General features: G+C 39.2%; 1 protein-coding gene across 8 annotated transcripts in view; it reads left to right on the forward strand.

The window, feature by feature from the left end:
• Prdm5 (PR domain containing 5) overlaps nucleotides 1-27,652 on the forward strand; it is a 159,967-nt gene that overhangs the window by 71,514 nt on the left and 60,801 nt on the right. For 4 of the 8 annotated variants that reach the window (XR_377491.4, XR_377492.4, XR_377493.4 and 1 more), the window contains exons 4-9: nucleotides 6,780-6,954; nucleotides 8,474-8,648; nucleotides 10,188-10,309; nucleotides 13,746-13,825; nucleotides 20,012-20,096; nucleotides 21,143-21,300. The exons of 1 other annotated variant lie outside the window; for it this stretch is intronic. Coding sequence is in view for 4 of the 7 variants with exons in the window: in NM_027547.2 (NP_081823.2) it covers nucleotides 6,780-6,954; nucleotides 8,474-8,648; nucleotides 10,188-10,309; nucleotides 13,746-13,825; nucleotides 20,012-20,096; nucleotides 21,143-21,300 (795 nt within the window). In the remaining 3 variants the exon portion in view is untranslated. Of the gene's footprint in view, nucleotides 1-6,779; nucleotides 6,955-8,473; nucleotides 8,649-9,824; nucleotides 9,918-10,187; nucleotides 10,310-13,745; nucleotides 13,826-20,011; nucleotides 20,097-21,142; nucleotides 21,301-27,652 lie in introns of all 8 variants that reach the window. 3 more of the 8 variants (XM_006506604.4, XM_011241464.3, NM_029549.1) reach the window with 3 other exon arrangements.

Below are 27,652 nucleotides of genomic sequence, written 5' to 3' on the forward strand. Positions count from 1 at the left end.
ACCCACATGGTATCCCATGGAAAGGTTTGCAGCTGTGTGTTTTATTGGCAGGAAGAGTAGTACTGAGGACTTTCAAAGCTTTTGTTTGGATGGGACTCCTGGTGTTACCATTGGAATGCATGCATCCCATGGTCGGTGCATGCCATCTGCTCAGACATGCTTAGAGAGCAGGGACACCGGGGGAGATGGAGCCATGTGCCTGTGCTAGAGTGCATGACAGAAGCAAGCAGGGTGAAGTGCTTCCGCCAGAAACGTTATGTCTCACTGTAAACATATTTTGTTTGATTGATTAATATTATAGATGTCATTGATTTTACTGCTGAAATGTTTCCTGGTGTCTCTCATCTTGCAGAAATCATGTTTATATGCTGCTTGAGACTTATTCATGGGCTTAGTAAAGAAGGTTCAAGTGAGATGATAGTACCTATTAATTATCTTATTTGCTTTGTTTTAAACTTTCATCTTTTTATGTAAATAACTATTGAGTAGAAAAATGGTTCAAAAAATTTCCCAACTCTTATATAAATTACTAATTTGTCACCCCAAGGTTTGCTTTGGAGCTGAGTTTTCTTGCCTTTGGATTACCTGCTGGTCTTTTCAGCTGGATGATGTGGATTTTCACAGCCTATTGCCTTTTCAATAGAATAATTGTGCCTCTGCCAAGTGTATAATCATGTGTTTTCCCTTATATCATCCACATGTGGACAGCAGCCTGCCAACACATAAACAAGAACCAGGTTACGTCACAAACAGATGCTGCTCAAATACCAAAGCACCGTGCCCTCCTCTCGAGTTATGTTTATTTGTGCACAGTGGGGATTAATATTTTTTTTGTGTGTGAAAGAAGATAGAGTTACTTTTGCTGTTTTCAAATAGCAGAAGTGAATGTCCCATGCATGAGTTCATGAAATCTGTGCCCACAAGGCCTGATACTTTAATAGGGATGATAGACAAATTGTCTGGGAAAGTTGAGCTTTGTAAGTCGTGTTGGTATTGAAAGGAGGTAGGGAAATTGAAAGGATGATTCTTTTTTAAACTATTGTCTATCTATCTATCTATCTATCTATCTATCTATCTATCTATCTATCTATCTGTCTGTCTGTCTGTCTGGTTTGATGTGTGCCTGTGTTCGTGCATGTGCATGCACCTTGTTTCTATATGGACACCTGAGGTGGCCAGGAGAGAGGGCTGGATTCTGTGCAAGCAGAGTTACATAAAGTTATGAGCTGCCTGATAATGGGCACCGGAAACAGAATTTTGGCATTTGAAAGAGCAGCAGCTGCCTATCCACTGAGCCATATGCCTAGCCTTGTAAGTCAGATTTACCCGCCTAACTCCCAGGAAAGAGTTCATGCAGTAAGTGATAGAGTAGGAAACAATGCAGCAGGATGGCAGGCATCTTGAGTTGATTTGGTCCTAACCAGTGTCATAGTATAGTAGTCACTGTTAAAAAAAAAACTTATCAAATGATGGCTTAAATTACTATGTATAGCTTTTAAAAATAGGACTCTTTGATGATTCAAAAGGAAAAAAAATCTACAGTTGCTTTTTGTTTGTAAACTTGTTAAGAACAGCCGGGCGGTGGTGGTGAACACCTTCAATCCCAGCACTTGGGAGGCAGAGGCAGACGGATTTTCGAGTTCGAGGCCAGCCTGGTCTACAAAGTGAGTTCCAGGACAGCCAAGGATATACAGAGAAACCCTGGCTAAAAAAGCCAAACCAAAAAAAAAAAAAATCCCCAAAACAAAAAACAAAAGACAAAACAAAACAAAAAACTTGTTAAGAACAGAAAAGTGAGCCACAACTCATTTTTGTAGCTCCTTCTATTTCCCCGAATGACATTATCGCTTTTGTTGTCTTATTAGTTCAAAACAAAGATGACCAACTGTGTGGTATGTGAAATATATCCTCCAGTTCCAGTCTTTCAACCTTTGATCCCATTGAAAATCAGGCCCAACCTGGGCATAGGGGGAGGTAGTGGATCACTGGGGGCCTTCCTTGAGGTACCTTATCCTATCTCTACTTCCTGTATTCTCTGTCTCTTCATAGCAGGATTTAGGTTTTTGTTTTTGTTTTTTTTCAGAAGTATACTTGGGGACTGAGAAAAGAAGGGTCCTTCATTCGTAAGAGCTTCTAGGGACCAGGAAAATAAGTAGGTTCAGGTTATGATTGTCCATTTGGTAAACCCTAAGACGTTTGGGGATAAAGATTATTTCTGAGTGCTGAGTGTTCTTGTACTTCTAGTTTTTGTCAAAATGACAGAAACTAGATTCATCTGGGAAGAGGAAACTTCTATTGAAAAATTATTTCCATCATATTGGCCTGTAGGCCTGGCTGTAGGGTGTGTTTCTTCATTAATTATTGATGTGGAATGGCCCAGCCCACAGTCCCATCTCCAGTCAAATTGTTCCAGGTTGTATAAGAAAGCAGGCTGAACAAACCACGGGAAGCAAGCCAATAAGCAGCATTTCTCCGTAGTGTCTGCCTCAGTTCGTCCCTTCAGGTTTTGCCTTGAGTTCCATGACATAACCCATAAGTAAAACAAATCTGGTTCTCCTATAAATATTCAGTGTTTGTCATCATAAGGGAGATGCAAACTAGCCTAGTTAATTCATATTTGATCCAGGAAATCAATCACCATGTGAAACATAGAGCCAACCAGTAACCTTGATAGATAAAACTAGGTTGAGTATGTGACCTTGGAGAACATCTTGAGTGTGTAGTTAGGTAGACCGAAAACTCCCCCGGACTGAAAACTTCCTGCTCAGAGAGATTTCTCATGGTTGATAAATCTTTAAAAACTAGTTGTTAGACACTTAACTCTATACAGGTTGGGTATTTAGGATGTTTCAAAATTTTGATATTCTAGATAGCCAAATGCAGAAGCCATTTGCCAAACTTCAAATGGGACTATAGTCAACAAAAATGAGAGTAGACACAGGCACAATGAGTAACAGTTAAGAGCTCCATGACATATCTATAAGCTCATGAAAGCTAATGGTTTGGGAGTACTTACTTTTGAGAAGAATATGGTCTTGTAGAACTTTATAAATCTCCAGATAATCACCCAAAACCTTAGGTCAACCATAAACACTATCATAGCACTAAGTTTGAGGTCCAGGGAAGTGAATTCCTAAGATATAAATAGCTGGAAGGATTCCTGCAAGGAGGGGCTGTGCACATGTAACTAGGTCACCAGATAAATAATGAGTGTAATAAAGAGAAACAAATATGAGAATCAGGATGTCAAAATGGGCCTACCGATAAGAGGGAGGTGATGTTGAGTCCTTACGTATTAGAACCATACTCACTTTGTAAAATAAGTTTTTATTATTTTTCATTATGTATAGGTACATTTATCTGAGTGTAAGCCTGTGCTAACGTGTGTGCAATTGCCTGTGGTGGCCAAAGGTATTACTTAGATCCTCTAGATTTGGAGATACAGGTAGGTATAGCCACCATGTGTATGAGCAGCTCAATTCAGGTCCTCTGGAAGAGCAGTATGTGACCTTAACTGTTGAATAATCTCTCTAGCTCCTCGATCTGTGCTCTCTCTTTATAGCATTCCTACTACAATGAAAGGGATGATAAGGCAGTTAGTGAATCTACACATCAGGAAAACAGATCCACAGGGCTCTAGACATTAGTAACGTGGCAGGTTCTGACAGAGTTTTGTGTTACATGTGCACAGTCCCTCCCATGGGGAAAATCCCATGGGGAAAATTATAGGAATTATGATGAGATAAAAAATTAGTGCAGTGTAGCTATTTGGTTTGTTTGATTTACAAGTTCAGTTTCTGATTGGTTGACTTTTTCTATGGTCAGGAAAAATGTGGTAAGGAACTTGTAGAAGCAAAAGAAGGGACTGGAAGGGTCTAGAGTCCAGGTGATCCCTTTGAGGACATACTCATAATCAACTTTATACGACTAGCTAGCTTTTATCTCCTAAAGGATCCACCCTCTCTCAGTAGCATAACATGTTGGAGACTAAGCCTTCAACACATGGGCCTTGGGGAGATATTCAATGTCCTCATTGTATCAATTGGCAAAAAAGAGAGTTAAGAGTGTGATTTTCAAACCATGGTCACAGATGCAGAGGATGAGACTATAGGTCTTAAAAATGGTCTGAGTTATACGCAGAGGGATTTTCCCCACTTCTTCAACAGATGTATGCTACCCCCGTAGCTTCATTTCTCTTTGTATTATAATATGGCCAAGAACTTCGGATTGTGAAATACTGCCATTGCTTTTATTAAAAGTCTAGTAAATATTAAACCCTGCCTTCATTACAGAGCCTCTCAATAAACATGCATCCTTCAAAGTTATAGTTTAATATAATGTTATCATGTTTTAAAATTAAAGATTATCTACTGCTATGCAAACCATCACAAAATGACTGATGTGCCAGAAAGCAGTTTCAATTAGTTTTCATGGATGTTGATCAGATAAGCACTAAGATTTATGGTTGTGTTTGGGACTTCCATCAGGGGAGTCCTCAAGTGTTTAGAGAAACCAACCATGAGAGGGCTGGTTCTGATTTAGTCTCTTCTACTGACTGTATCCTTTTGTTTCTTTATTCTTGTTACATCACGAGTAGTAGTTTATATAGATTGCTTCATTTTTCCTAATTATAAATAACCCTTTTTCTGGAGGTATGGATGTTCTGAAACATGGTTTCATCAAATGTGTCTGAACACAGATTGAACCTTTGAGTTTTCTCTCTCTCATTGTTGGTGAATAATGATCATCATTTCTGTTTTTCTCCAGGGAGCTGTAAAATAAATATTTGGATTTATTTTTTAAATTACAAAATACACTTAAAAACAAAGACAATTGGACTTGGTGGTGTACCCCTCTCTGCACTTGGAAAGCATGGACAAGAGAGTTGTCACAAGTCCCAGCCTATCCTTGAATGTATAGCTTGTGTATGTAACATTAGGTGAGCTAGGACTATACAGTGAGACCTTTCTCAAGTGTTATGCTTATTAACATTGTTGTCAACATGACAGGATACTCAACCGCATAGAAAGGCACCTTTGCACACGTCTGTGTGAGTACTCCAGAGAGCTTTAACTGACTCCCATGGGAAAACCCACTCTGAATGTGGGCAGGCACCATCTCACAGTCTGGTTCCCCAGACTTAATGAAAACAAGACACGGAGCTGAGCACAGTCTCTCTCTGTCTCAGTCAGTCAGTCAGTCAGTCTGTCTGTCTGTCTGTCTGTCTGTCTGTCTGTCTCTGTCTTTGTCTCTCTCTGTCTCTGTCTCTCTCTCTCTGACTGTCTCTGTCTCTCTCTCTCTCTCTCTCTCTCTCTGTCTCTCTGTCTCTCTCTCTCTGTCTGTCTCTGTCTTTCCCAGAGACTTACCATATCCTGATGGATCAGACTCAAACTGCCACAATAAACCTTCCCTCTTTAAGTTGCTCTGCTACGTATTTTGTCACAGCAGCCGAATTGCAGAGGTAGTTGGGGAGCTCAAGTGAAGTGATAGAGAGTAGCTCTCTTCTATTCCTGACAATGCTTTGTGTGGGAATGTTTCAATAGTTCCTGGGGTTTCTGCTTGTGTAGACTGCACACATGCATCGAAACAGCTGTTGTTGGCCCTCTCTGCTCCTTCCCTCCCCCTTTGCCTCTTTCTTGCTGTGCATTTCAACATCAGTGTAGAACGCATTGTCAAACTAATGAGGGTTTCTCTCTGTACTTTGTACTTCATTGAATTCTACTCTTCAGTGGAACTTAATTTCCTTGCTCTTTTTGTTCATTTGGTTCAGAAGGAAGTTTCAGTGAATTTATTTTGTGTATTCTATTTATCTTCTGCAACCAAACTCGGAACTATCTCAGGGAAGCTCCACAGCTATGGGAGGAAACCCACCCGGGACAATTCTCCTGCAACAGCCAGCCCTGCAGCCCCAGGACTGGCTTGCTTAAAGATTTAACCAAGGCTCAGGGAGGCATTTTCTTCCAATTTTATTCCAAGAGTGAACATTCTCTGGGAATTTCTTAGGTTCTGCGATGTTCCTCCTGTGTGTCTGCTACTGGCAGAAGGGCTGCCAGAGTAATTATCATTTCAGCTCTTACTGACTCCTTGCCTGCCAGAATTTCCTTTAATAAGTCTGCGATGGTTGCCTTTATTCTTCTCCTTTGCCTTCAGTAATCTCCATAGACTAAGCCAGGCCTGAGAGATGAGACGCACGGGATCACTCACACAGCCCTTACACTTCCTGTGTCTAGTGTCTTTGGTATTTCTGATTCAACTCTTTGGAAATTATTTCTGAAACACATTTGTTTATATTTAGTTTGTGTCAGAATTTGAAACTTTTCTCCTTTAATTTTATATGTAATAGCAATCAGAACAAAATCCTTAAGATATACTTACATATTTATAAATATAATTCATATGATATGATTCATCTTCATAATTTGTATAAATTTATAGAAAATAGTTTTATTTTATATGAGAGGTAGTCTGAATACCTTTCAATATCCAGATCAACTAGAAATAAAGAAAAATTAATACTAACTTCATAGGCACATGAGCTTCAGTTATTTCATTATAGTATTTATTTATTTATTTGCTTGTCTGTATTTAAGACAAGATCTCTTATAGCCTAGGCTGGCCTTGAGTTTACATTGTATCTGAGTATAACCTTTAATCCCCGATCATTTTTTTCCATTCTCAAGTGCTAACAGCTATATTGTCAATATCACATACTAAATTAATATATCTTAAAGTGATATCAGAAGCTAACATGCCTTAGCATTTTTTTAACTTTATTCCAGGAAGGAGAAAATATTTTCTACTTGGCAGTTGATGATATAGAAACAGATACAGAGCTTTTGATTGGCTACCTGGACAGTGATGTGGAGGCAGAGGAGGAGGAGCAACAAGCTCTGACCATGACCAAAGAAGGCAAAGTTGACCACTCTAAGGGACAGTTGGCAGCTGGAAGTAAAGGTACTGCATCTTCGTTTGGTGATCTGAAGGAAGAGACATTGAAGAGGAAGGTAGCTTGAATTATTTGAATTATACTTGTGTGTTATGATGTGGTATTGTTAAAAGAGTGTTTGTCAAAACTATTCTTTTCCTCTGAATACCAGGAAAAGATTGTTTGGGGTAATTCCTGTAGGGTGGCCAGGGTAAGGCCACTCTGGTTCTTGTTGTCACTGTGGTATGATACACTGTCTGTCCCCTCCTGCACTGGTTCTGACAGTGGCCAGTAAGAAGGTCACTCAGGCTCTGAAGATTTCATCCCATGTACATGTGAGGAGGCCAGATCTGTAGGGTGGCCCTGCTGTGTCCTAGAGATCTGTCTTCTGAGATCTTCTGAGAAGCTGGACATTAGGGAAATCTTTCTAGTCTGGTCACAGGAGCTGGTAGGATTGTTAATTTGTCCTTGTCTGGGGATCAAAAACTTTAGGTGATCATAGATGATACCTGCAGTCTAGGAGAGGGATGACAGTTGGTTGTCAACTGGTGTGAAATAACCATTTATTTTTGGTCCCGTGTTTTATTCCTGCAGAAAACTTGAGGGAAAGTGCTGTGTTGTAGCACCATGTATCTTTGTCCATTTGGCCAAAAGGAATGCTTTTAAACAGTCAGAAGTTTCTTGTTCACAGTTCTGTCTGCAGTTCTCATTGAACTGAGGGACTAGCACACGTGGTGTCTGACTCCTTTCCTTATTTACAGAAGTTAAACATACAAGACACAAACGTGACCCCAGCAAGAGAAATGAAGACATCAGTCACATGTTTACCAGTGTAGTGTTTGATTACATGAATGTGGCACCTTAAATATGTGAATGACTGAGTTAGAAATGGGGAAAAGAGCCGTATGGGAGAGTGCACCTGAGATTTACTGCAGACATTGCACTTCACAGATGGAACACATATGGCTTTGGTATGCACCAGCTGCATCTTCAGGGTGGCATTATTAGTTAACTTTTTCATATTTAATATATTTTAACTCTAAAGATATGTAACTTTAATGGTACCCGGAAGAAGGTGGGTGGAGCTCTGTCAGTGGTGGGGAATAGGGTGCCTCACCTACCGCATCTGCGTAGACAGCAGTGTTTTCATGCTGTGCCTCTACTGTGAGATCCCCTTTGGCAGTTCACAGTAGTCTATGTCTGTTGGGTTCTTCTCCTGGTCAAGCTCAGAGTGAGCTGACGACGATCCATTTTCTAGGAAAAGACTTGCTTTGCAATTCAGAACTTATTGTTACTTCTGATCTGAAGCATTACCATTCAAAGGAAAACTGCAGATTGAATTTGATTTTGTAACTACTGTGAAGCATAATAAAATGATTTAAAAAAGTTTTTCTGATAACATTTTTGGTTTCTGTTTAATATGGACAATGTTAATGTTTGTTAGAGAAGACAAAAAAAATGGACTGTATCAGACACAACTAGTTTATTTTGAAGTGGGGGCCAAAGCTCGTTCCTTGCTTGTGAACTCCTGTGTTGTACATTGCACAGGTCACCTTGGCTGTGAAGAGGACTTTGCCTGTCCACAGTGTGAATCGAGCTTTCCCAGTGAGGAAGTCCTTACTGAGCACCTTCAGAGCTTGCACCAGAAGCCCACAGGGGAGAAAGAGTTCAAATGCGAGAACTGCGGGAAGAAATTCCCTGTGAGGCAGGCCTTGCAGAGACAGTGCGTATGCTCAGGGTGGTTCAGCTTGTGTTTGAACAGTCAGATTATTTACTGTGCTTGCTATGTATATCTGTGTCTGTGAGCATGCGCCAAAGCATATGTGGGAAAGTGGCAGGTAGCCTACTGTGCTATGAGCTCATCTTTTCCGAGAGGAGCGTGCTGAGTTTCAAATGCTCTGAGCATGAGGTTTACAGGTCAACATCATTCCTGCTAAGCCCTTTTGGTGCATTTCATACTTGCCATTAAATATCATGCTTAATGGTTTAATAATGGTTTATGTATGCATAATTTAGCCAGTGCTTGAGGTTATTCACCAAGTTTCACTTATTTGCCCTCTAATTTGCTTAAAACTGTTTAACTGATAAAGAATTCAGTGTATTGATAATGGAAGGCTGGGAAGCAGCACCTGTTTCCCAGTGAGTTGGAAGACTAGTTTGAAGATGAGTGGGTCAGTGTGTGGCAGTGAGGTGAAGTACATGAATTACCCATTACCTTATTCCTAATCACTTGTGTCTACAACATAAAATTAGCTTCTATTTTAACATTTTGTAAGATCAGAGCTACCAAAAGTGAGAGAATATACAGACTCCAAAATTCTACACTTAGCAAACTGTCACCTTACATGAGTAAAACAGCTTCCAGAATATTTAATGTTTCCATTTTGTTGTGTTTAACTCCAAAGTATGCCATTTCATTCCTTTCTATCTATCTATCTATCTATCTATCTATCTATCTATCTATCTATCTATCTATCTATTATCTATCAATCTATCTATCTATCTATCATCTATCTACCTACCTACCTATCATCTATCTGTCATTTATAGAGATGACATTTCTATATATTATATGCATCAGGTTTTGCTTATGAAATATAAAAATAATTTTATTTACAAGTAACAAATCTTTCAAAAATTGATACCTTTAGGATGACTTAAACATTTAGGGATTTTTACTAACTTCTTCAAATAAAGCCAAGCAAAAGTTATAATACTTTTTAACAAGTTAACTTTAGCTTGCATTTTAGTCAGCTTTTATATGTATTTATTGCACTGTCAGATTTTGAACTATATCTTAGAGCTAATAGGCTACCATTAAAATGTAGAAGACCACACAGGGCAGCACAAGGCTGGGAGCATATCCTGGCACTCTGGCTTCTTCACCCGTTCTCCTCACTGCACTTTTCTGCACAGCCAGAAGCAGCTTGAAAAATTCTTCATCGAGTGTTCAGTGTGCTCTTTGCAATTCTCTTTTCAGTTCAGCACTGAGGTTTAGCGTCTGGTTATGAAATGGCTTTCACAAGTCTGCAGGTCATTTTCTCGTGCATAATTCATGCTTGGAGCAAGTCAGCACTGCACTAAGTAAACTGGAGGATTTGGATACATCTTTCTTACCAACATAATTAATGCATGAAATGACCTCCAGACTCCTGCAGGAAGGAAGTCCGGGGAGGCATGGGTTGCAGAAACCTTGTGTGATGTTTGCGTGTGTAGGCATACCTTCATCATTTCTTCTGCCGCCTTGCTGCTTGTCTTATAGTTTTGAGCAGCACCGGAAGGCTTGCCGAGGGGAGGCCAGGTTTGTGTGCAAAGCCGACAGCTGCGGGAAGAGGCTGAAAAGCAAGGATGCCCTGCGAAGGCACCAGGAAAATGTCCACACCGGTGAGGAGACACTGCACAGTCCTTCCAAACTCGCCCCGTTCCCTAGGCCATGGGATCTGCTTCGAATTCTCTTTTGTGAGGAGGGGGCTGGCTTCCGTTGTGCGCCACACAGACACACATCTTACCCGTTTCCTAGTTGATTTCAGCAGCATTTATCATTTTCCCCATGTCTGAATTAATCATTACTGTAAACCAGGCTCACACTTAACTGTTCTTGCCTCTCAGGTATACTTTTCAATCATTTCACTGTTTTAGTCTATAAACTTGATATTTCACACACTGTTGAAATTGATCATTTGTAGGTATCCTTTGAAACTAGGAAGTGATGTACTTCTGCCTTCATATTTTTACAAGAATGTTCAGTGCCTTAAGTGCTTACATTTCTTCTGTACTGGAGAAAATTCCTAATTATCTTTTGCCTTGGAGTTGAAAATATTTGAAATTTGAGCAGATCATTTCCTTAAGCCCTTGTAATCCCTAGCTAAAGAATAAAGCAAATAAAAGATTTGCTTGTCACCTAGGATTTTTTTCCTTAATTCTTTCTTGCCTACCAATAAATATATTCTGGGTTGTGGTACCTTTTGCTCTGTGGGGCCTTTTCTCTTCTTTGCTGTCTGTTTGGTTAGAGAGTGTGAGACCTAAAGAAACTCTCCTGTCCTTCTGCACATGTCTTTTCTCATGAGTTTGCTTTTACTCTCCGCTTCTGGGAAGTGAACAGAAATGTGTCTTTGCATAGATAGGCAGGACACTCTTTTCTTCCGTCTTGGTTCATTCTCACAATTAGGTGAAGAGAGTGACTGATACCTGGCATCAGGACCTCTGTGGCCTGAAAATAACTGACTTCAGTAACACAGTGAGAGGTTACTTACCATGAGTGTGACTGCAGGCCTCCCTTCCTCACTGCCTGAGCCTGCACACTGTGAGCCATCCACAGTGCTCTGGGGGCACAAGGTGAAGCTTTTAAGCTAACCTTCAGGGGGTGCCAATCATCAAGACTTCCCAGCATTGTTTTGTGGCTTTCTTTGTGAAGAACATATGGCTGGTATATGGAAAATGACTTCCCCTGCTGAATTTAAAATATACTGGTGCCTTTCATATGATGGCAGAAGCAGGCATAACTTTTTGATAGATTTGCTTTCGTAGGTTTTTATTTTTTTTTAAATGCTGTTTTGGCTAAAATGCTGTTCTTAATTTTCTCCTTCTTTGTCTGCAACGTATTTTAATCAAACTTTTATGTCAGTTTTAAAGTCAACTTTGCTGAACTAAGTAAAAAGCCAGATGGATGCTACAACTCTGGAAACTTTTCCGTCCGCATCACTAGGCATATGGTCCTCCTGCTGTGCTTATAGTGTAGTTTTTGAGTCTTCTGGTAATTGGCCTTGGGTTGCTTACTGTTGCAGCTCTGGGGCATTCATGGTGATTTTGCAGGAAACAAGTCATACATGAAGAGTTTGTTTCATCATCATTATCCCATGTTGCAGGTTGGGATAAGATGTGAACGTTGCTGTATTTTAGCAAAGGTCTCTGTACACACCTCTCAGTTGGTTTGGCACGTGGTATCATTTTCTAATCCTTAGCCTGCTTATACTTCTTTTTTTTCTCCTTAAAGTAGGGATGATGGGGAGAATACTTCCTGTTAGAGCCAGGAGAGCACCACTAAGGTATGGCTGAGGACTCTCTGTATAGAACACAAGGTGTTTAAGGAGCTAGGAAACCAAGTTCCTTTTGTATTGATTGATGAGGAAGCATGTCCTGTTAGATGATATGACCAGTAGCAGGTAAAAGAAGGGAAGCTGAATATTTAAACTCAGGTCAGACATTTTTATGTAGATACAATAGGGGATGATGGATAGGTTTGTAGGTGAGTAGAGTTGTATGGCTTCCTTGACCGTTGCTTGCTTCTGTAACTGTTAGTATAATATTTTTGCTGTTGTTTGATTTGTTTTTCTGATCCTGATGATTTAACCCAGGGCCTCAAACCACCCCTGAACTTTATCAGAGTACTCCCAACTCCTGAGAGTTAAACACCATGCAAACCTGAGTATAGGAAGCCAAAATTCTATGGATTCTGTGGCTGCTAAGAAAAAGGTTGTGTTTATGAGAAATAACATTTCATAAGCTCTTTCTATATTGCTCTGCGTAAATCTAGTTTTCCAATTGTAAGATGAAAGAGATGTGAAGAAGAGATGGTAGGGATGGGAGATTGGTACTGAAGCAGAATCAGCAGTGAAATGAATGGTTGGAGATGTCAACTTCTTTCTCTCTTCTCCCATCCTTATGGGAAAACCAGGGGCTGGTCTCAACAGAGAACTATGCCAATCACAAATAATTGGAGTTAGAAAAATGGAATGTTGTTTTTCTCGGTGGTCTTTCTAGAGTTCATGTATAGACTGATGAACAAGTCCATGCAAGATGATGTCCATTTTGTTGTGTGAAGATGTTTCTCTTTTGAATCCCTAGTGTCACCACCAAACATATTTTCATGGCTGTGTAGTCGGTAGAGTGCTTTAAACAATTAAATGTACCTGCTCTTGCTGTGACTATCTTAGGATCTTGAAAACCAGAATGAAAATTCCTACCTTTCTTCTCCTAAATGTTTGTTTCCCTTTTATAAACATAGCTCTGCATCATGATCACACAACACTGCAGTATTACTTCTGCTTGTCAGGGTTTCCTTGTTGTTGAGGTTAGAGCAAGGATGGGCATGGGTTTCACCTAGTTTGGGGGAAGTGATGGGCACAGGGTGCTACATTATGTTAATATTTACTTTAGGAGCTTTCAAATATTTTTTAATTATAAAATATCATTTTGAGGAAATTTGTGCTGGTACAGATAATGCAGTTATGGCATCACATTTTGAAATTATTTTGAGTGTCTAATTACTGTGAAGTTTGAAATATGATATGAGTTTCTATTGTTACTGTAAAAGAAGATGAATTTTAGTTCTGGTTGGGTTTTCTAACAGTGTAGGTTGCCAGTATAATACATTATTGTGGTTGATTTTATGATTTTACATTATACTATGCATTAACAGTTATTTAGTAAGGTATGGGCTCAAATTCTACAGGAATTTAGTTCTGGAGGAATAGTCTGACTAACGATAGCAAGAAATCACTTGATGAAAGGTCAAGGAAATAGGGTAATCAAGTTATGAGTTAACATGGTCATTCTTTTCCCTATAAAAAGAACATTTGATTTACTTAAATTTTGTTCTGACTTTTTGTGGAAACTTTCTCTCTAGAGACTATTTTAACAGATGGAATAGAGAAAAGTTTATTTGATATATGTGGAAACTGATGAGCTGGGAACTCTCAAGTTTGAAAAGAAAGACTTGAATATAACCTCGTAGAATTCTCAATTACTACCATGAAATGGTGTGGAAGGGATCCTGGGTCAACCTCAGTTAATTTGTGATGGTCTTTCATCCCTGTCCTAGGTGATCCTAAGAGAAAACTCATATGCTCGGTGTGCAATAGAAAATGTACCTCAGTGTCAAGCCTGCAGGAGCACAGGAAGGTGGGTGAGAGCCTGTCTGTTGGCTGGAAGGCCTTCTGTCACCATCTGCCGCAGTCACTTGGTGGATGTTATACCAAGACAGGGCTTAGCTAGTGGGGACGACATGTTCCACAGTACAGAAGAGTGAGCTAAGAGTAGTTTGAGTTGTGTTGTTTCATCATTAGCTAACAGATTCTTTAATGCCAGGTGTCATGTCTAGCTGAGTCCCACAGAGCACCCACCACATTTTCAAGATTTTTTTCAGTTGGTGTTTGCTCAGGAAACATACATCAGTGATATGAAAACAGACATTTTTGTGCGGAGAGCTTGCCTTTTTTATTAACATGAGTACATTTGTGGTTCAGTTTGGTACAGAATGAGAGCTAGAAGATGATTTTTAAAAGACTAGAGCTGAGTTGATAACAATGAGACCGATTGGCACTGGGATGTCTCAGGGCTCCTCTTAGCTTATTCTACTCTTGACAGGAAAGTGCATATCGATAGCTTTGTGTATCCCTGTGTCATTGGAGAAATAAATGATCATAATCATAGAAAATGTATTTAACACTTTGTGGTAAGTATGAAAATTACTGTTATCTTTGTATGTAAGTCTAATGTGAAAATTAAGCATCAAGTCTAGCAATTAGTAAATAGTTGATAGAGAATACAGTGGAATCAAAATAAAATTTGGATTTTGTTTGTGTTGTAATAGAGTGCACAAAATTTCCCAATTTTACATGCTAGATATTTAGTATATCTGAGAACATGAAAAAACTTTCAGTAACTTGTTATCTAGAAGAGATATTGCCGATGAGTGTAAAAATTTTATTTTTCTTGTGATTTGTAAAATGCTTTTTACGTATTTGTATGCATGTAGATTTATTACATAGTAATTTGGCAGGACTTAAAGCTGATACCACCTTTTATGTATTAGTCCCAAGTTTATGGATTTAAATTATGACACATGAAATAGCTACTGACATGTGTGAAGCTGTCTCCTGGATATAGAGCGATTTTTATTATCTTTGGGAGAAATAACAATTTGCAAATAAAGGCTGTTCCTTTGCTTTCAGTAGTTCCCCATTTAACATTGGGCTGGATTTCTCCTCTCTGAACAAGGATATTAAATTGATTAGAATTCTCTGCTTATTCTCTTAGTTTTTGTAGTTTCCAGCTGGTGACTTTATGGGGCCTATTGAAGATGTACTATGCGTCTCAGATTTGGGTGTCCTTCTTGGACAGGGGCCAGGATATTCTGCCCAGTAATGTTCAGACTTGTGCATGTGTGCTGAAATTGCAGAACGCCAGTCTAGACACTTACCTTCTAGCTCCAACCCTTAAATTGTGTATATATGTGTGTGTACATGCGTATTCATGTGAGTGCCGAGCACAGATGTGGAGACCAGAAGACAGTCTCCATTGTTGGTCTGAGAGAGACTCTTGTTCTCTGATGCATACACAAGACTGACTCATGAGCTCCTGAGTCATCTCCTTTCTCTGCCTTTTGTGCTGTCATAGGAACTTAGGGGTTGCAGACAAACTGTTATGTGGGTTCTGGGAAATTGAACTTAGAACTTCCCACTTGCACAGAACATGTGTTACCCACTGAGTATCTCAAGGTCCTGTAGCCCCCTTTTTTTCTTCCTTATAAATGCTAGGACTTGGAGAGTAGACTTAGTTTGAGGCAAAAATATTAAGTCTTTTGAAGTTTGTAATTCTAAACACCCTAATTGGAATGCCTATTGAATGGTTATTTCCTGGATCTATTTAATCTTAGATTATGATGTTTAAGATATTTGAACAGAGTATTTTAGCAAACTTAGTCATGGAGTCTTTTTCTGAATAATGCCTTATTTTCCATTTATTTACTAATATAGATACCTTCTCCATTAAACAAAATTAATTTGGTAGTAAAAAAAAAGGTGTAACTGTTGGTGGAATGCAGAAGGAACAGTTGCTCTTTCATGTTGTGAACATTTGCAGAATGTTAAAAAATTCGTAGTGCAAATAGACTTGCATTCTAGAGCAACCCTTCAAAGTCGTTCTCAATACAAAGGAAAGTATCGTAACTCCAACTGTCAATCATTTTAGTTGGTCCGCTCTAACGTCTAGTAGAGTTTAGTTGCAGTATTTCATCTTGACAGCAGATGGTGCTTTATGACAATACTAAATTACAGCATAGTGTGTATAGTCTTTTATATTACAGTATACTACTTTATGTTGTAACAAAGTATCTTATGATTTTTATCTAAAGTTGTTTCATTTCAGACTTAAAGTAGTAAATTATCACCTGAAAACAAGCATGGAAAATTGTAAATTTAACAAAACATGTTTTCTTAACACTAGGCATGATTAAATAATGCCTGTCATTTGTCAGTTAAGTTTTGTTAAAAGTTTTAAAAATATCCATGACCCTGTTTCCTCTATAAGAGAGTTAATTCTAAAAAGCTTTTGTGTGCTGTAAATGACTTATTTCATTAATTCAACCTAAAAAATGTCTCATGTTTCAAAAATACTGAATAAATAAGAGTATCTTTTAATATTTTAACAATTATTTTGTCCATAGATCAATTTTTAACATTTTCTATACCAATAAAATTTGGATATTACAAATAAAGTCTTCATTTCTATATTACACCAAATATTTGTCATTTGCACTAGCTTGTCATCGTTATAAAATTATATATTGCATATTTTTACATGCAGTATTTAAGACTGTAAATCTGCACTTATTAGCTTTAAATACACGTTTCATGTCCCGTGCTTAGTGGCTGAAGCCCCCATAGCTGTTTGATGGGGAGGGGCTGCATGGCCTTCCTAAATGCCGCCTGGGACTTGTGTTCGTAGTTCTCCCACTCGTAGCTCCCCAGTCTCCACACTGAAACTCATCCTGTTCAGAAGTGGACGTTGCTGAATCTCTGCATTGATACACTCCAGAGGCTTGATGTCTGTCAGGGACTGTCTGCTTTATGCCTTTCCAGGTTCTCGCAGTGAGTTCTGACTCACTAAAGAGTAAAGTCTTTAGAGGAGGGCTTTCAAGCTTTGCTCTAGCATGGCATGGCATGGAGTCAGGCCAGCCGGCAGGCCTGGGATCTGTTGGCCTTGCTGCCTCCAGCTTTTCTCTGTCTTTTCACTCTTCTTGCCGTGGCCACTTGGATCCCAAGAAAACCTCATCCTCCACTCATGCACTGTATCAGTCATGCTGATCTTTCCCTCTGTGGCATCTAGTTATTTTTCAGTAACAGAGAAAGTCTTGGCTCTAAGAAGAAGAATTTGCTTGCCTAAGGTTAATTATTGTTCCTTCAACAGAACTAGTTTTGCATCTTAGTCCAATAGTTTGATGCCCTTGCTAATTGGCTGGTGTCTTAGTCAGGGTTTCTATTCCTGCACAAACATCATGACCAAGAAGCAAGTTGGGGAGGAAAGAGTTTATTTGGCTTATACTTCCATACTGCTGTTCATCACCAAAGGAAGTCAGGACTGGAACTCAAGCAGGGCAGGAAGCAGGAGCTGATGCAGAGGCCATGGAGGGATGTTCTGTACTGGCTTGCCTCACCTGTCTTGCTCAGCCTGCTCTCTTATAGAACCCAGCCCAGAGATGGTTCCACCCACAAGGGGCCTTTCCCCCTTGATCACTAATTGAGAAAATGCCTTACAGTTGGATCTCATGGAGGCATTTCCTCAACTGAAGATCCTTTCTCTGTGATAACTCCAGCTGTGTCAAGTTGACACAAAACTAGCCAGTACAATTGACCCCTTGTCAACTTGACACACAAAAACATCACTAGTAAGCCTCAACCATTACAATCTTATTCATCCCCAAGATCTAAATAACTTTAAAAGTCCCACAGACTTTACATATTCTTAAATTTTCAATCTCTTTAAAATATCCATCTCTTTTAAAATCCAAAGTCTTTTTACAATTAAAAGTCTCTTAACTGTGGGCTCCACTAAAACAGTTTCTTCCTTCAAGAGGGAAAATATCAGGGCACAGTCACAAGCAAAAGCAAAAGTCAATCTCCAACCGTCCAATGTCTGGGATCCAACTCAAGATCTTCTGGGCTCCTCCAAGGGCTTGGGTCACTTCTCCAGCCATGCCCTTTGTAGCACACGCATCATCCTCTAGGCTCCAGATGCCTGTACTCCACTGCTGCTGCTACTCTTCGTGGTCATCTCATGGTACTGGCATCTCCAAAACACTGCATGACCCCTTCAGTCCTGGGCCTTCAATTGCAACTGAGGCTGCACCTTCACCAATGGCCTTCCATGGCCTCTCACAGTGCCGAGCCTCAGCTGCTTTGCGTGACCCCTTCATGCCTTCAAAACCAGTACCACCTGGGTGACCCTTACATATTACCAAGTCCCGCTGCAGCAGGAGTACAACCTTGGCCATCTCTGGAACACAGCCTCTTTGTGCTTTCAGAAAACACTTCCCAGAAGATGTCACCTCAATGATGCTGGTCTCTTCTTAGTCACCGCTAATTTCTTAGTTACAGATAACCAGCATCAATAGTCCCAGTAATGCAAAGTTTTTGCTTTGGTAGTTCTGGTATCTTGTTAATCACAGCTGATTCTTCAGCCCCAGCTAACCAGAACTACAGAATCTTCATAATCAAAACAGCAATGGCCCTGAAAAGAGTCTTTAATTTTCCCTCTGAAATTTCACAAACCAGACCTCCATCTTCTACAGTGTTCTCAACATTATCTTACAAGCTCCTACACAACATCCGACAGAGCTCTTAACAACAGATGGATCTTCAAGCCCAAAGTTCCAAAGTCCTTCCACAGTCCTCCCCAAAACATGGTCAGGTTGTCACAGGAATACCCCACTCTGCTGGTACCAATTTGTCTTAGTCAGGGTTTCTATTCCTGCACAAACATCATGACCAAGAAGCAAGTTGGGGAGGAAAGGGTTTATTCGGCTTACACTTCCATGCTGCTGTTCATCACCAAAGGAAGTCAGGACTGAAACTCAAGCAGGTCAGAAAGCAGGAACTGATGCAGAGGCCATGGAGGGATGTTCTGTACTGGCTTGCCTCACCTGTCTTGCTCAGCCTGCTCTCTTATAGAACCCAAGACTACCAGCCCAGAGATGGTTCCACCCACAAGGGGCCTTTTCCCCTTGATCACTAATTGAGAAAATGCCTTACAGTTGGATCTCATGGAGGCATTTCCTCAACTGAAGATCCTTTCTCTGTGATAACTCCAGCTGTGTCAAGTTGACACAAAACTAGCCAGTACAGCTGGCCAGCATTTTTCAAGGCAGACTTCATGCCATCTTCCTCTTACAACTGAATACCTTCCACATCATGATAAACTGAGATTCTATTTTCCCATACTAAGTACTTTATGGTTTGAGATAGAAAGAACTAATATAGTACCTGATTATAACATTTTTATTAACTTGTGTGTTAAAGCTGTACTCTGAATAGATTTTATATAAATAAATAAAAAACATTTTATATAAATATATAATAAAATATATTTTATTCATCTATATTTAAACTATACAACATGCAATGAGATATAATTGTGTTAGAATAGTTACAATAGTGAACTGATTTCACATTCACATCTCACAATATTCATCCAATCCCTACCCTATGTCAGAGATCCTGTAATCTGTTCATTCATTCAACCAAGATTTCCTGACCACACCATTGTTAATGTAATTGGCCATATTGCTTATGTTTAAGATTAGATCTTCAGACTCAGTCATTGTATGTATAGGCTATTTTATATATTCCATCATTTTTATTGTGGTCCTCCTGTCCTGTGAAGCTTCATTGTGAACTTAGTGCATTCAGAACAGAGCTGTACTGACCTTGCTTGCTCTGCAGTTGATAGTTTACATTTGAAGCGTTAATGCCTATTGTAAAAGGAAAATTATATCTCAGGTAGCATATGGCCCACAATAAATTTTATGTATAACGCAAGTTAATATGTTAGCTGCGAAGGTTTTTTATTTTTTTTTAACAGTTCGTATATTTACTACATACAAATAAGGCAGGAATACTGCATGCTTTCCTGTGAGGATTTTCTGATGATACATTAGCTATATAGTATGTCATGGCATTTCCAATGTACATGAAGGAAACTTGGCCCAATACTAGCAACTGTCCACATGTTTATATTTTTTGCTTCATCTGTGTATAATTCATTATTTTCCAACACTTGGTTTAACTGTCAGTTTAATCTTTTTTTCAGATTCATGAGATATTTGATTGTCAAGAATGTATGAAAAAGTTTATTTCTGCTAATCAGCTGAAGCGTCACATGATTACCCACTCAGGTGAATTGCATACTTCGTATACAGACTGAAATCGCTGCAGAAGAATTACTTCACCTTGCTGAAGAAATTGATGAGTAATCAGAAGCCCTCGCTATAAGTTCTAGCTTAGTCAAATGATTTTTAAATTCTTCATTTTCTAGAGTTGGGTTTGTTTATGAAGCAAAGGTTGTTTGGCTGAGGCATAGGAAAGGTCTTCCAGAATCACCATCTAATTCGGGACCTTGGTTTCTTTATTCTTGACACGATACCCTGGCACTGATTATTAAGTTAACTTATGTAATACACTAGCATAGTGCCTGGCTATTATTGGAGAATCAACTTTTGTGTTTGTTATGTTTCTAGATACTTGTGCATTCTATCTATGGTACCCATAAAATAAAGAATTATGTTAATATTTGGGGGAAATTTCTTAAGGTATAAGTTCACTTAAACAATTTTGAGTAATAGGCTTTTTTTTTTCTTATAACGTGTCTCTTCTGAAGATGGGAAGCTCTGTCACATGGCGCCTGCCTGGTGCTCTCTGATAGCTTCTATCACTGGCAGAACTCTCAGCATTAAGGACTTGATTGACATAAACACACCTTTATTTTTCATATAGAAATAGAATTTATGCTTTGAATTTAAACTTTTTTTAAGTTGTTTATTTATTATATGTAAGTACACTATAGGTGTCTTCAGACACCCCAGAAGAGGGTGTCAGATCTCATTACAGATGGTTGTGAGCCACCATGTGGTTGCTGGGATTTGAACTCAGGACCTTTGGAAGAGCAGTCAGTGCTCTTAACCGCTGAGCCATCTCACCAGCCCCAAACTTTTTAATTTCAAAGGCTTAACTGATAAAATAGATCTATAGAAAATAAGCATTTGCATGTTAATTTGTGAATGCACACATGTCTAACACAGATGAATTACATGGAAGGCATTTTTGTGCTTGGCTGACCGTGCTTTAGTTAGTTTATGCATACGACAAAAGTACAGGAAAGGATGGATCCCCTGACCCTTGGCTTTCATTTCTGCATGCTATTGTCTCTGCTCATTCTTCCTAGAAAAGCGGCCTTATAACTGTGAGATCTGTAACAAGTCCTTCAAGAGGCTCGATCAAGTGGGCGCCCACAAAGTGATCCACAGTGAGGACAAACCCTACCAGTGCAAGCTCTGTGGCAAGGGCTTTGCTCACAGAAACGTTTACAAGAACCACAAGAAGGTAAAGATGCTTATTGGCATCTGTTATTTATTGTTTCACTGCTAGGGTTTTAGTTGGTCCTTAACCAGATTTGGCACATCTGTGGCATTCGGCATGAAGGGACCAGTGTAGTTAGAGATGATCCTGCTTCTACTTTGTTAACACTCAGTCCATTGATCTCTGCCTTCTCTTCTTGTCTCCAGTCTGAAAACTACTCTCTCAGACAAAATGTCCACTGTGTGAGTGGGTCGATTAAATAGTTCTCAGCTTCTAACCAGCTCCAAGAACCGGCCGTTGTAGCGGATGATATTTGTATTCTCCTCTCTGTGTATTTCAATGCTTTGCTCACATCACCGTCTCTCCGGGTTTCTTGTAGTGCACTTTGCTAGGTCTGTCCTTTCCTCCGAATGTGTTTTAAGCTATGTTAGCTTCCTGTGGTCTAAATCAATCTGCTTACTGAGTGGAAAGGTTTATTGGGCTTGGTTAAAAGGCTTGAGTCCATGGTTTGTTTGTTTTTTTATACTCGTGGTAAAGCAGAGCCTCAGGGTGCAGAATGCACAGGAGAATGCAGGTAAAACCAAGTCACTGCCCTCACTGTGTCCAGGACGCCAAAGGGGATGGGGGCTCCAGTACCTACTTAGATGATATTCTTTCTAGTATATCTCTCGTGAACCCTCACCCCCTAAAGGGCCCCACTATCTTCCAATAAGCACTTTCAGTGCTTTAGCATGGCTTCGCCATGTGAGTATTTAGAGTTGACAGTGTGTGTGTGTGTGTGTGTGTGTGTGTGTGTGTGTGTGTGTGCGCGCGCGCGCATGCGTGTATGCAGTGCATGTGTAGAGCTCAGAGGTCATTGGTTCTCTCCTTCCATGTGAATTCCTGGATTCCGGTCCAGGCTGTCAGGCGTGGGTAATGAGGCTTTCCTCTGCTTAGCTGCTGTGACAGTAGCTACCTGCTTTTCTGTAGATGCTCTTTAACTCCTTTCTCTTCAGGTTATATGGTCTTAGTTCTTCTCTGGATTTATGTTTATGGTTTTCACATTGTACCTTTGCATATTAGCTTTAATCTTACCTTGTTTATTTTGCAAATAATTCATGATCAAATTTAGGAAATTTGTTCTGACCATTGAACATCATAGAAAATCATGTGAAAACACACACACAATGTCAGAAATGTTTGTTTATTGGGTTTAAGGGAAAGATTTTACTATTTTGAAAGGTAATTATTTATTTATCCTTAATATATTTTGTAGGTGTTGTAGTGACTTTACTATTAATGGGGAATTTTAGGAAACCTCTAGCTCTTGTGAAAACATTCAAAATGATATCAATTTTAGTTTCTGTCCAAGAAGAAAAAGAAATGACAAATATATCAAAAACTGAGCAGGGCCAGTTGATAGCGCCTCATACGCCTCTGCCTGATTTCTTCCTTCCTACCCTTTAAACTTCCTACCCTACGTTAAACTGAAGGACAGCATCAGGGCAGGGCTGTAGTCACTGCTGTTCCTTTGGAATTACACGACTGTAAAAAGTATCTGGCAAGTTTCCTGTTCAGTCTCTGCAACCCTCTTAATCCCTTCTTTGATGAAACTGATCTGCCCACATTTATGAGTTTTTCACAGTTTGGCTTGTGTTATACTCCATATGGGAATTTGGCAGAGGATCTTTGCTCTATCCCTCATCCTTTTCAGCCATAAATCATATGAAAGTAATAATGATGTCTTCAGGAGGACAGAAACGGTGATGGCTGGGATTTCCAAAGTGGAAAGCATGCTCTGTCCTTCTGCCCCCCACACATGTGTTTCTGCATTGTGGTCCTACGTGTGGTAGTGTGGTTATGTGAAAATGCCTAAAATATTCAAGAATGATATGAAAAACTAAGTCAACCTGTTGGTCCATAATTACTCATTAACAGTCAGTTAGGAAACTACAGACTAATGGTGTGCCAGGAAAGTCAGAAAATGCTTCAGGGTCAGTCTGGTCTCCATTGTTAGCAAATCCAAGTGCTCCTTTAAATAAATGAGATATTTCTTTGGCTCTTTGCATTTGTTCATTTGCCCACTTATCTGATTCCGGATGGACTTGGTGCTGTAGGATTGCACTGTTATCAGGTTCATCATCAGTTCTGTGGGTCCAGTCACCATTAGGCTTTCATTTCCTCGTCCCCCTGTACTCCTTTTATTTGATTCAGACTTGTATTATAAGGTCAGACTAAAATAAGAGTCAGCTTTCTGGGTCCAGTTAGATTTGGGTTATTTGAATCATAATTGGTCAGGCACACAGGAGACAGGAATTGTGAATGAATCATCTTTCTCCCTTTGTTCCCTGTCAAACTTACTGCAGCACACAACTTTGGTGAAAGTCTATGGTGATCCTTCTCTGAGAGATGGATGTCTGTCTGCCTGATGGCAGAAATAAGTCCACAGTGGCTGGTAAAGCCCCCAAAGAAGTCATTGCGAGCTTCTTGATGTCAAATGTGTGTCTGCTCATTAAAAATATTTTGTGTAATTTTCCAGGGATGGAACTGTAGAATCTACTGACAATCTAGTCACAACTTTTGGAACAATTCTGTTGGACTCTTACAGTCATGTTTTATTCATTTGTAGCCAAACTCTGAGCAATGTGCAGTTTCTTAGCTTTTAATCCTATTTACAGGGACATGAATAGAAGCTTAAGTTTAAGAGAGATTTAATGAAATATAGACTTGTGCGTGTAATCTGTTCATTTTATTTTACTGTTTATAACATTTATTTATTTACCTACTTGCATTGGAGTGTCCATGCCATGGCATGCACATAGAGTTCAGGGGACAGCTTTGTTGTGGTTGGTCTTTTCCATCTATCAAGTGTGTTCCAGAGATTGCTTCTAGGCTGTCAGGAATGGTAATGCCTGCCTTTATCTGCTGGGTCTTCTTGATGGTCTCTGATTGGTTTTTATATAAGAAATATGTCTTGGGTCATGGTCCAACCATTTGAAAGACACTGTAGTTCAAACTTTGTTGTGTTAAACATTTGTTAGGCATCAAAGGAAAGCATACCTCTAAAAGATTATAAATCCATTTATAAAACCAGGGCAAAAGGAGTTAATTTAACCATGAGCAGCAAAAGTCTTTAAACTGTTAAGCAGGAGCTGAAAGACAGCCACTCAGTAAATATACCACAGCTGCCTGTCTTTCGAGCCAGGCAGCTTTTCTTCAGGCCTGCCCAGGGTAGTCATGCGCCTCCATTTGTATAAAACCATCTCTAGTTCCCAGGATGATAGCGATTGCAGTTTGATGCTCACAGTTATGAGTGCCAGCTAGAATTTTAAATAATAGTGTCCATTGTGAGTGCCAGGCAGTATTCTAAATAATAGTGTCCAGCAGGCGCTGATCATCAGCTGGGGCTTGCTGTTCTTCAGTGGGTGGAGAAATAACAATGTGCAGCCTGCTTTTCAATTAACTATCTTCATGATGGCGGCATATGTGCCAAAATTTGTACATGCTATCAATGTATATTGTGATCTTTTAATTCCGCAAACACAGAAACAATCACCACAGTTAATCTAATCAACATATCTGTCACCTGACATAACATATCGATCTCCTAACATGGTTTTCTATTTCTATCTCATGTAGCAAGAATATGTAGGATATACTTTTATGCTTTTATATATTCTCACTACAAGACAAAAAGGACAATATACATGAGATGATGGTATGTTAATAAATCGCCCTTTCCATATGCCAAAGTATTCTCTCATGTTAAATGCAAAGAATTAATTTTTATGAAAGAGAATTAAAAGTTACAAATCTATTCTTTTATCAATTTTAAGTATATACAGTTCAGTATTGCAGGCAGCTTACTGTCTGTTTCCAGGATTTACTCATTGGTATCGGAACTGTGCATCTTTTTATCACCATCACCCCACTTTCCTTCCTTTATTGCCGTTTCTTCCAGCCACACTCCTGTCAACCACCATGTTCTCTCTGCTTTATGAGTTTGATATTTTTATATTCTGCACAGTAATTCTTTTCCATGGCTTATTTAATTTAGAATAATGTTCCAATCTTTCTGAACTTTTTCCTTACTCTGATGACTATTTGGATCACAGCACACTGGGAAGTCAGTGATGCCCTTTTATTCTTGGACTTTAATTGAGAAACTCTTCCTCATCTTTTCTCATTTGTGTGACTAAGTTTGTGACCTAACCTTTCCACAACCACAAGAGAGAAATAGTGGGGAAAAAAGGAGAGAAGGACGTGGTTTCTTTTGTTGTAAAACTTTAAACTTTCCTTGTCACTTTTTCATCTTTAGTAGAAATGAGAATAGATCCTGAAATCATTCGTGAATGTTTGGTAATACAGCATAGGTTGTATTTACCCTCCCCACTCCCAAGAATAAAACCACACACACACACACACACACACACACACACACACACACACACACACAGAGTCTCCAAGTCTTTTCCTAGCTGATAACCTTCTGGGTTCTTGCCAACTAATTATAATATATAGTATATATTTTTCTAAAAAATAGTTAGTTACTGTAGGTGAAGGTCTGCAATCTTTATAACCCAAATAGATCTTGTTGGCAGAGTTAAAATCTATCTTATTCTTTATGTAAAATCCTTGACATACCCTTGGCCCCAGTCTGTAAAGAGTTTGTGTATAGAAAACTAAAGATGAGCAGGTGAGTGTCTTAGCTTGGCTGCTCAATTCTATGACATTCTGGATGGGTGCCTCCTGTATGGCCTACTCTTTTCTGAGTGGAGTCAACTGTGAACTTGTAGGCATAACTCTAGTTTCAGTGTATTTCCTAAGGAGGAGGAGGGAGAGGAAGAAGAGGAGAAGGAGGAAGAAGCCCTTTAAAGAAGCCAGTAGGCCTGGCTGTTCAAGTTTAGTCAACAGACCTTGTAGACATCTAGGTAGTTAAAACATACTATTACAGTTTCAGGTTTCTCATATAGCTCACAAGGTTAGCATGCCCTTATGAGAGACTAGGGTATGTGTAGCAGACTCTTCCTTTCTTCTTTTTTCTGTTCCTCTACACTCATTCTATCTTTAATTAGTTTTAATATTTTTCTTATTTTTATTTTTTCTTTGTCCTTGAGAATTTCCTATAATGTACTTTTATCATATTTTCCCCCTTACCCAGAATATCCTAAATCCACTCCCACTCTTCCCTACACTCAACTTTGTGTCCTTTCACTTTCTGTAAACCATCAAGTATGATTTATTACTCCCTATAGGTTCTTGGATGCATGGCCTTCCACTGGAGTGCTGGTGACTTACCAGGGGTCACACACTGTCCTCCTGCTATCACCTACCAGTAACGCCTTAGCTAGGTGGGGCTTCATGGTTACCTCCTCTCTCCATGCTGTGATTTTTGTCTGGCTTGAACTTGTGCAGATCTTATACAAACTTTCATAACCGTGATTCCAGATGTGCAGCTCTGCTGCTACATCTGGAAAACAATTTCCTTGTCGTCATTGTCTACTGCCTCTGGCTCTTACAGTCTTTCCACTGCTTCTGCAGTGGTCCCTGAACTTTGGAAGGCAAAAGTATGATATAGATTTAATGTTCTTGTATGGTATATGTCCCAAAGGTAAAATACCATCTGCAGTAAGTACTGTTATTAAGAGGCAATACAGACTATTGAAAGTCAAAGTTATAAATTTTAGCTGTAAATTGCCTTGATGAAAATTTTATTCTGTTACAATTAAATTAATCTTTGATCTATGTGGCTAGACTTATACAAATTTTGTATTTTACTGGATATAGTCCCACCCACCTGAGGAATTTTTGAGAATTCTAAATGGATAGTGTAGATAGTATAGCACGTCTTTTCTACATCTGTAATGAAAGATTGGACTTGGTCCATAAAAATGTGTCTAAAAAGATAATTCATGCTGTTTATTCAGGACAACTTCATCTATTACATTAGCAGATGTTGATGACATCAGTGCCTTGGCACCTGGAGAAAGAATATCATGTAGCTCAAGGATCAATTATTAAATCAGTAAAAATTTTAATGGCATAATGCCTTTTTAGAAGCTTCCATCTGATACTTGGAAAGAGTATCATGAACACAAGCCTTCTATCTACAAGATGTGAGCACTTAACCCTCATTTCTTGTGTGACTTGGCGTCTTCCTGTCAAGTCAGCACAGGACTCACTGCTGGTGTTTGTAACAATAGAGATGGTAAAGGTATTTACCTGCCTGGCTATGTCCTTCTACTACAAGCCAATCTGGGATTATTTTTGTCTGAGATACTGAAAAAAATTATAAATGATTGAATATAGGCTTTTTGGAAAACTAAAGAAATTATCTGGTCAAATTTGTAAGGTCTTAAACAAAGTAGCTCTTGTAGTATAATAAAAGTCTATTCAC

This window comes from Mus musculus, chromosome 6 (assembly GCF_000001635.26).
Source record: "Mus musculus strain C57BL/6J chromosome 6, GRCm38.p6 C57BL/6J".
Lineage (NCBI taxonomy): Eukaryota > Metazoa > Chordata > Mammalia > Rodentia > Muridae > Mus > Mus musculus.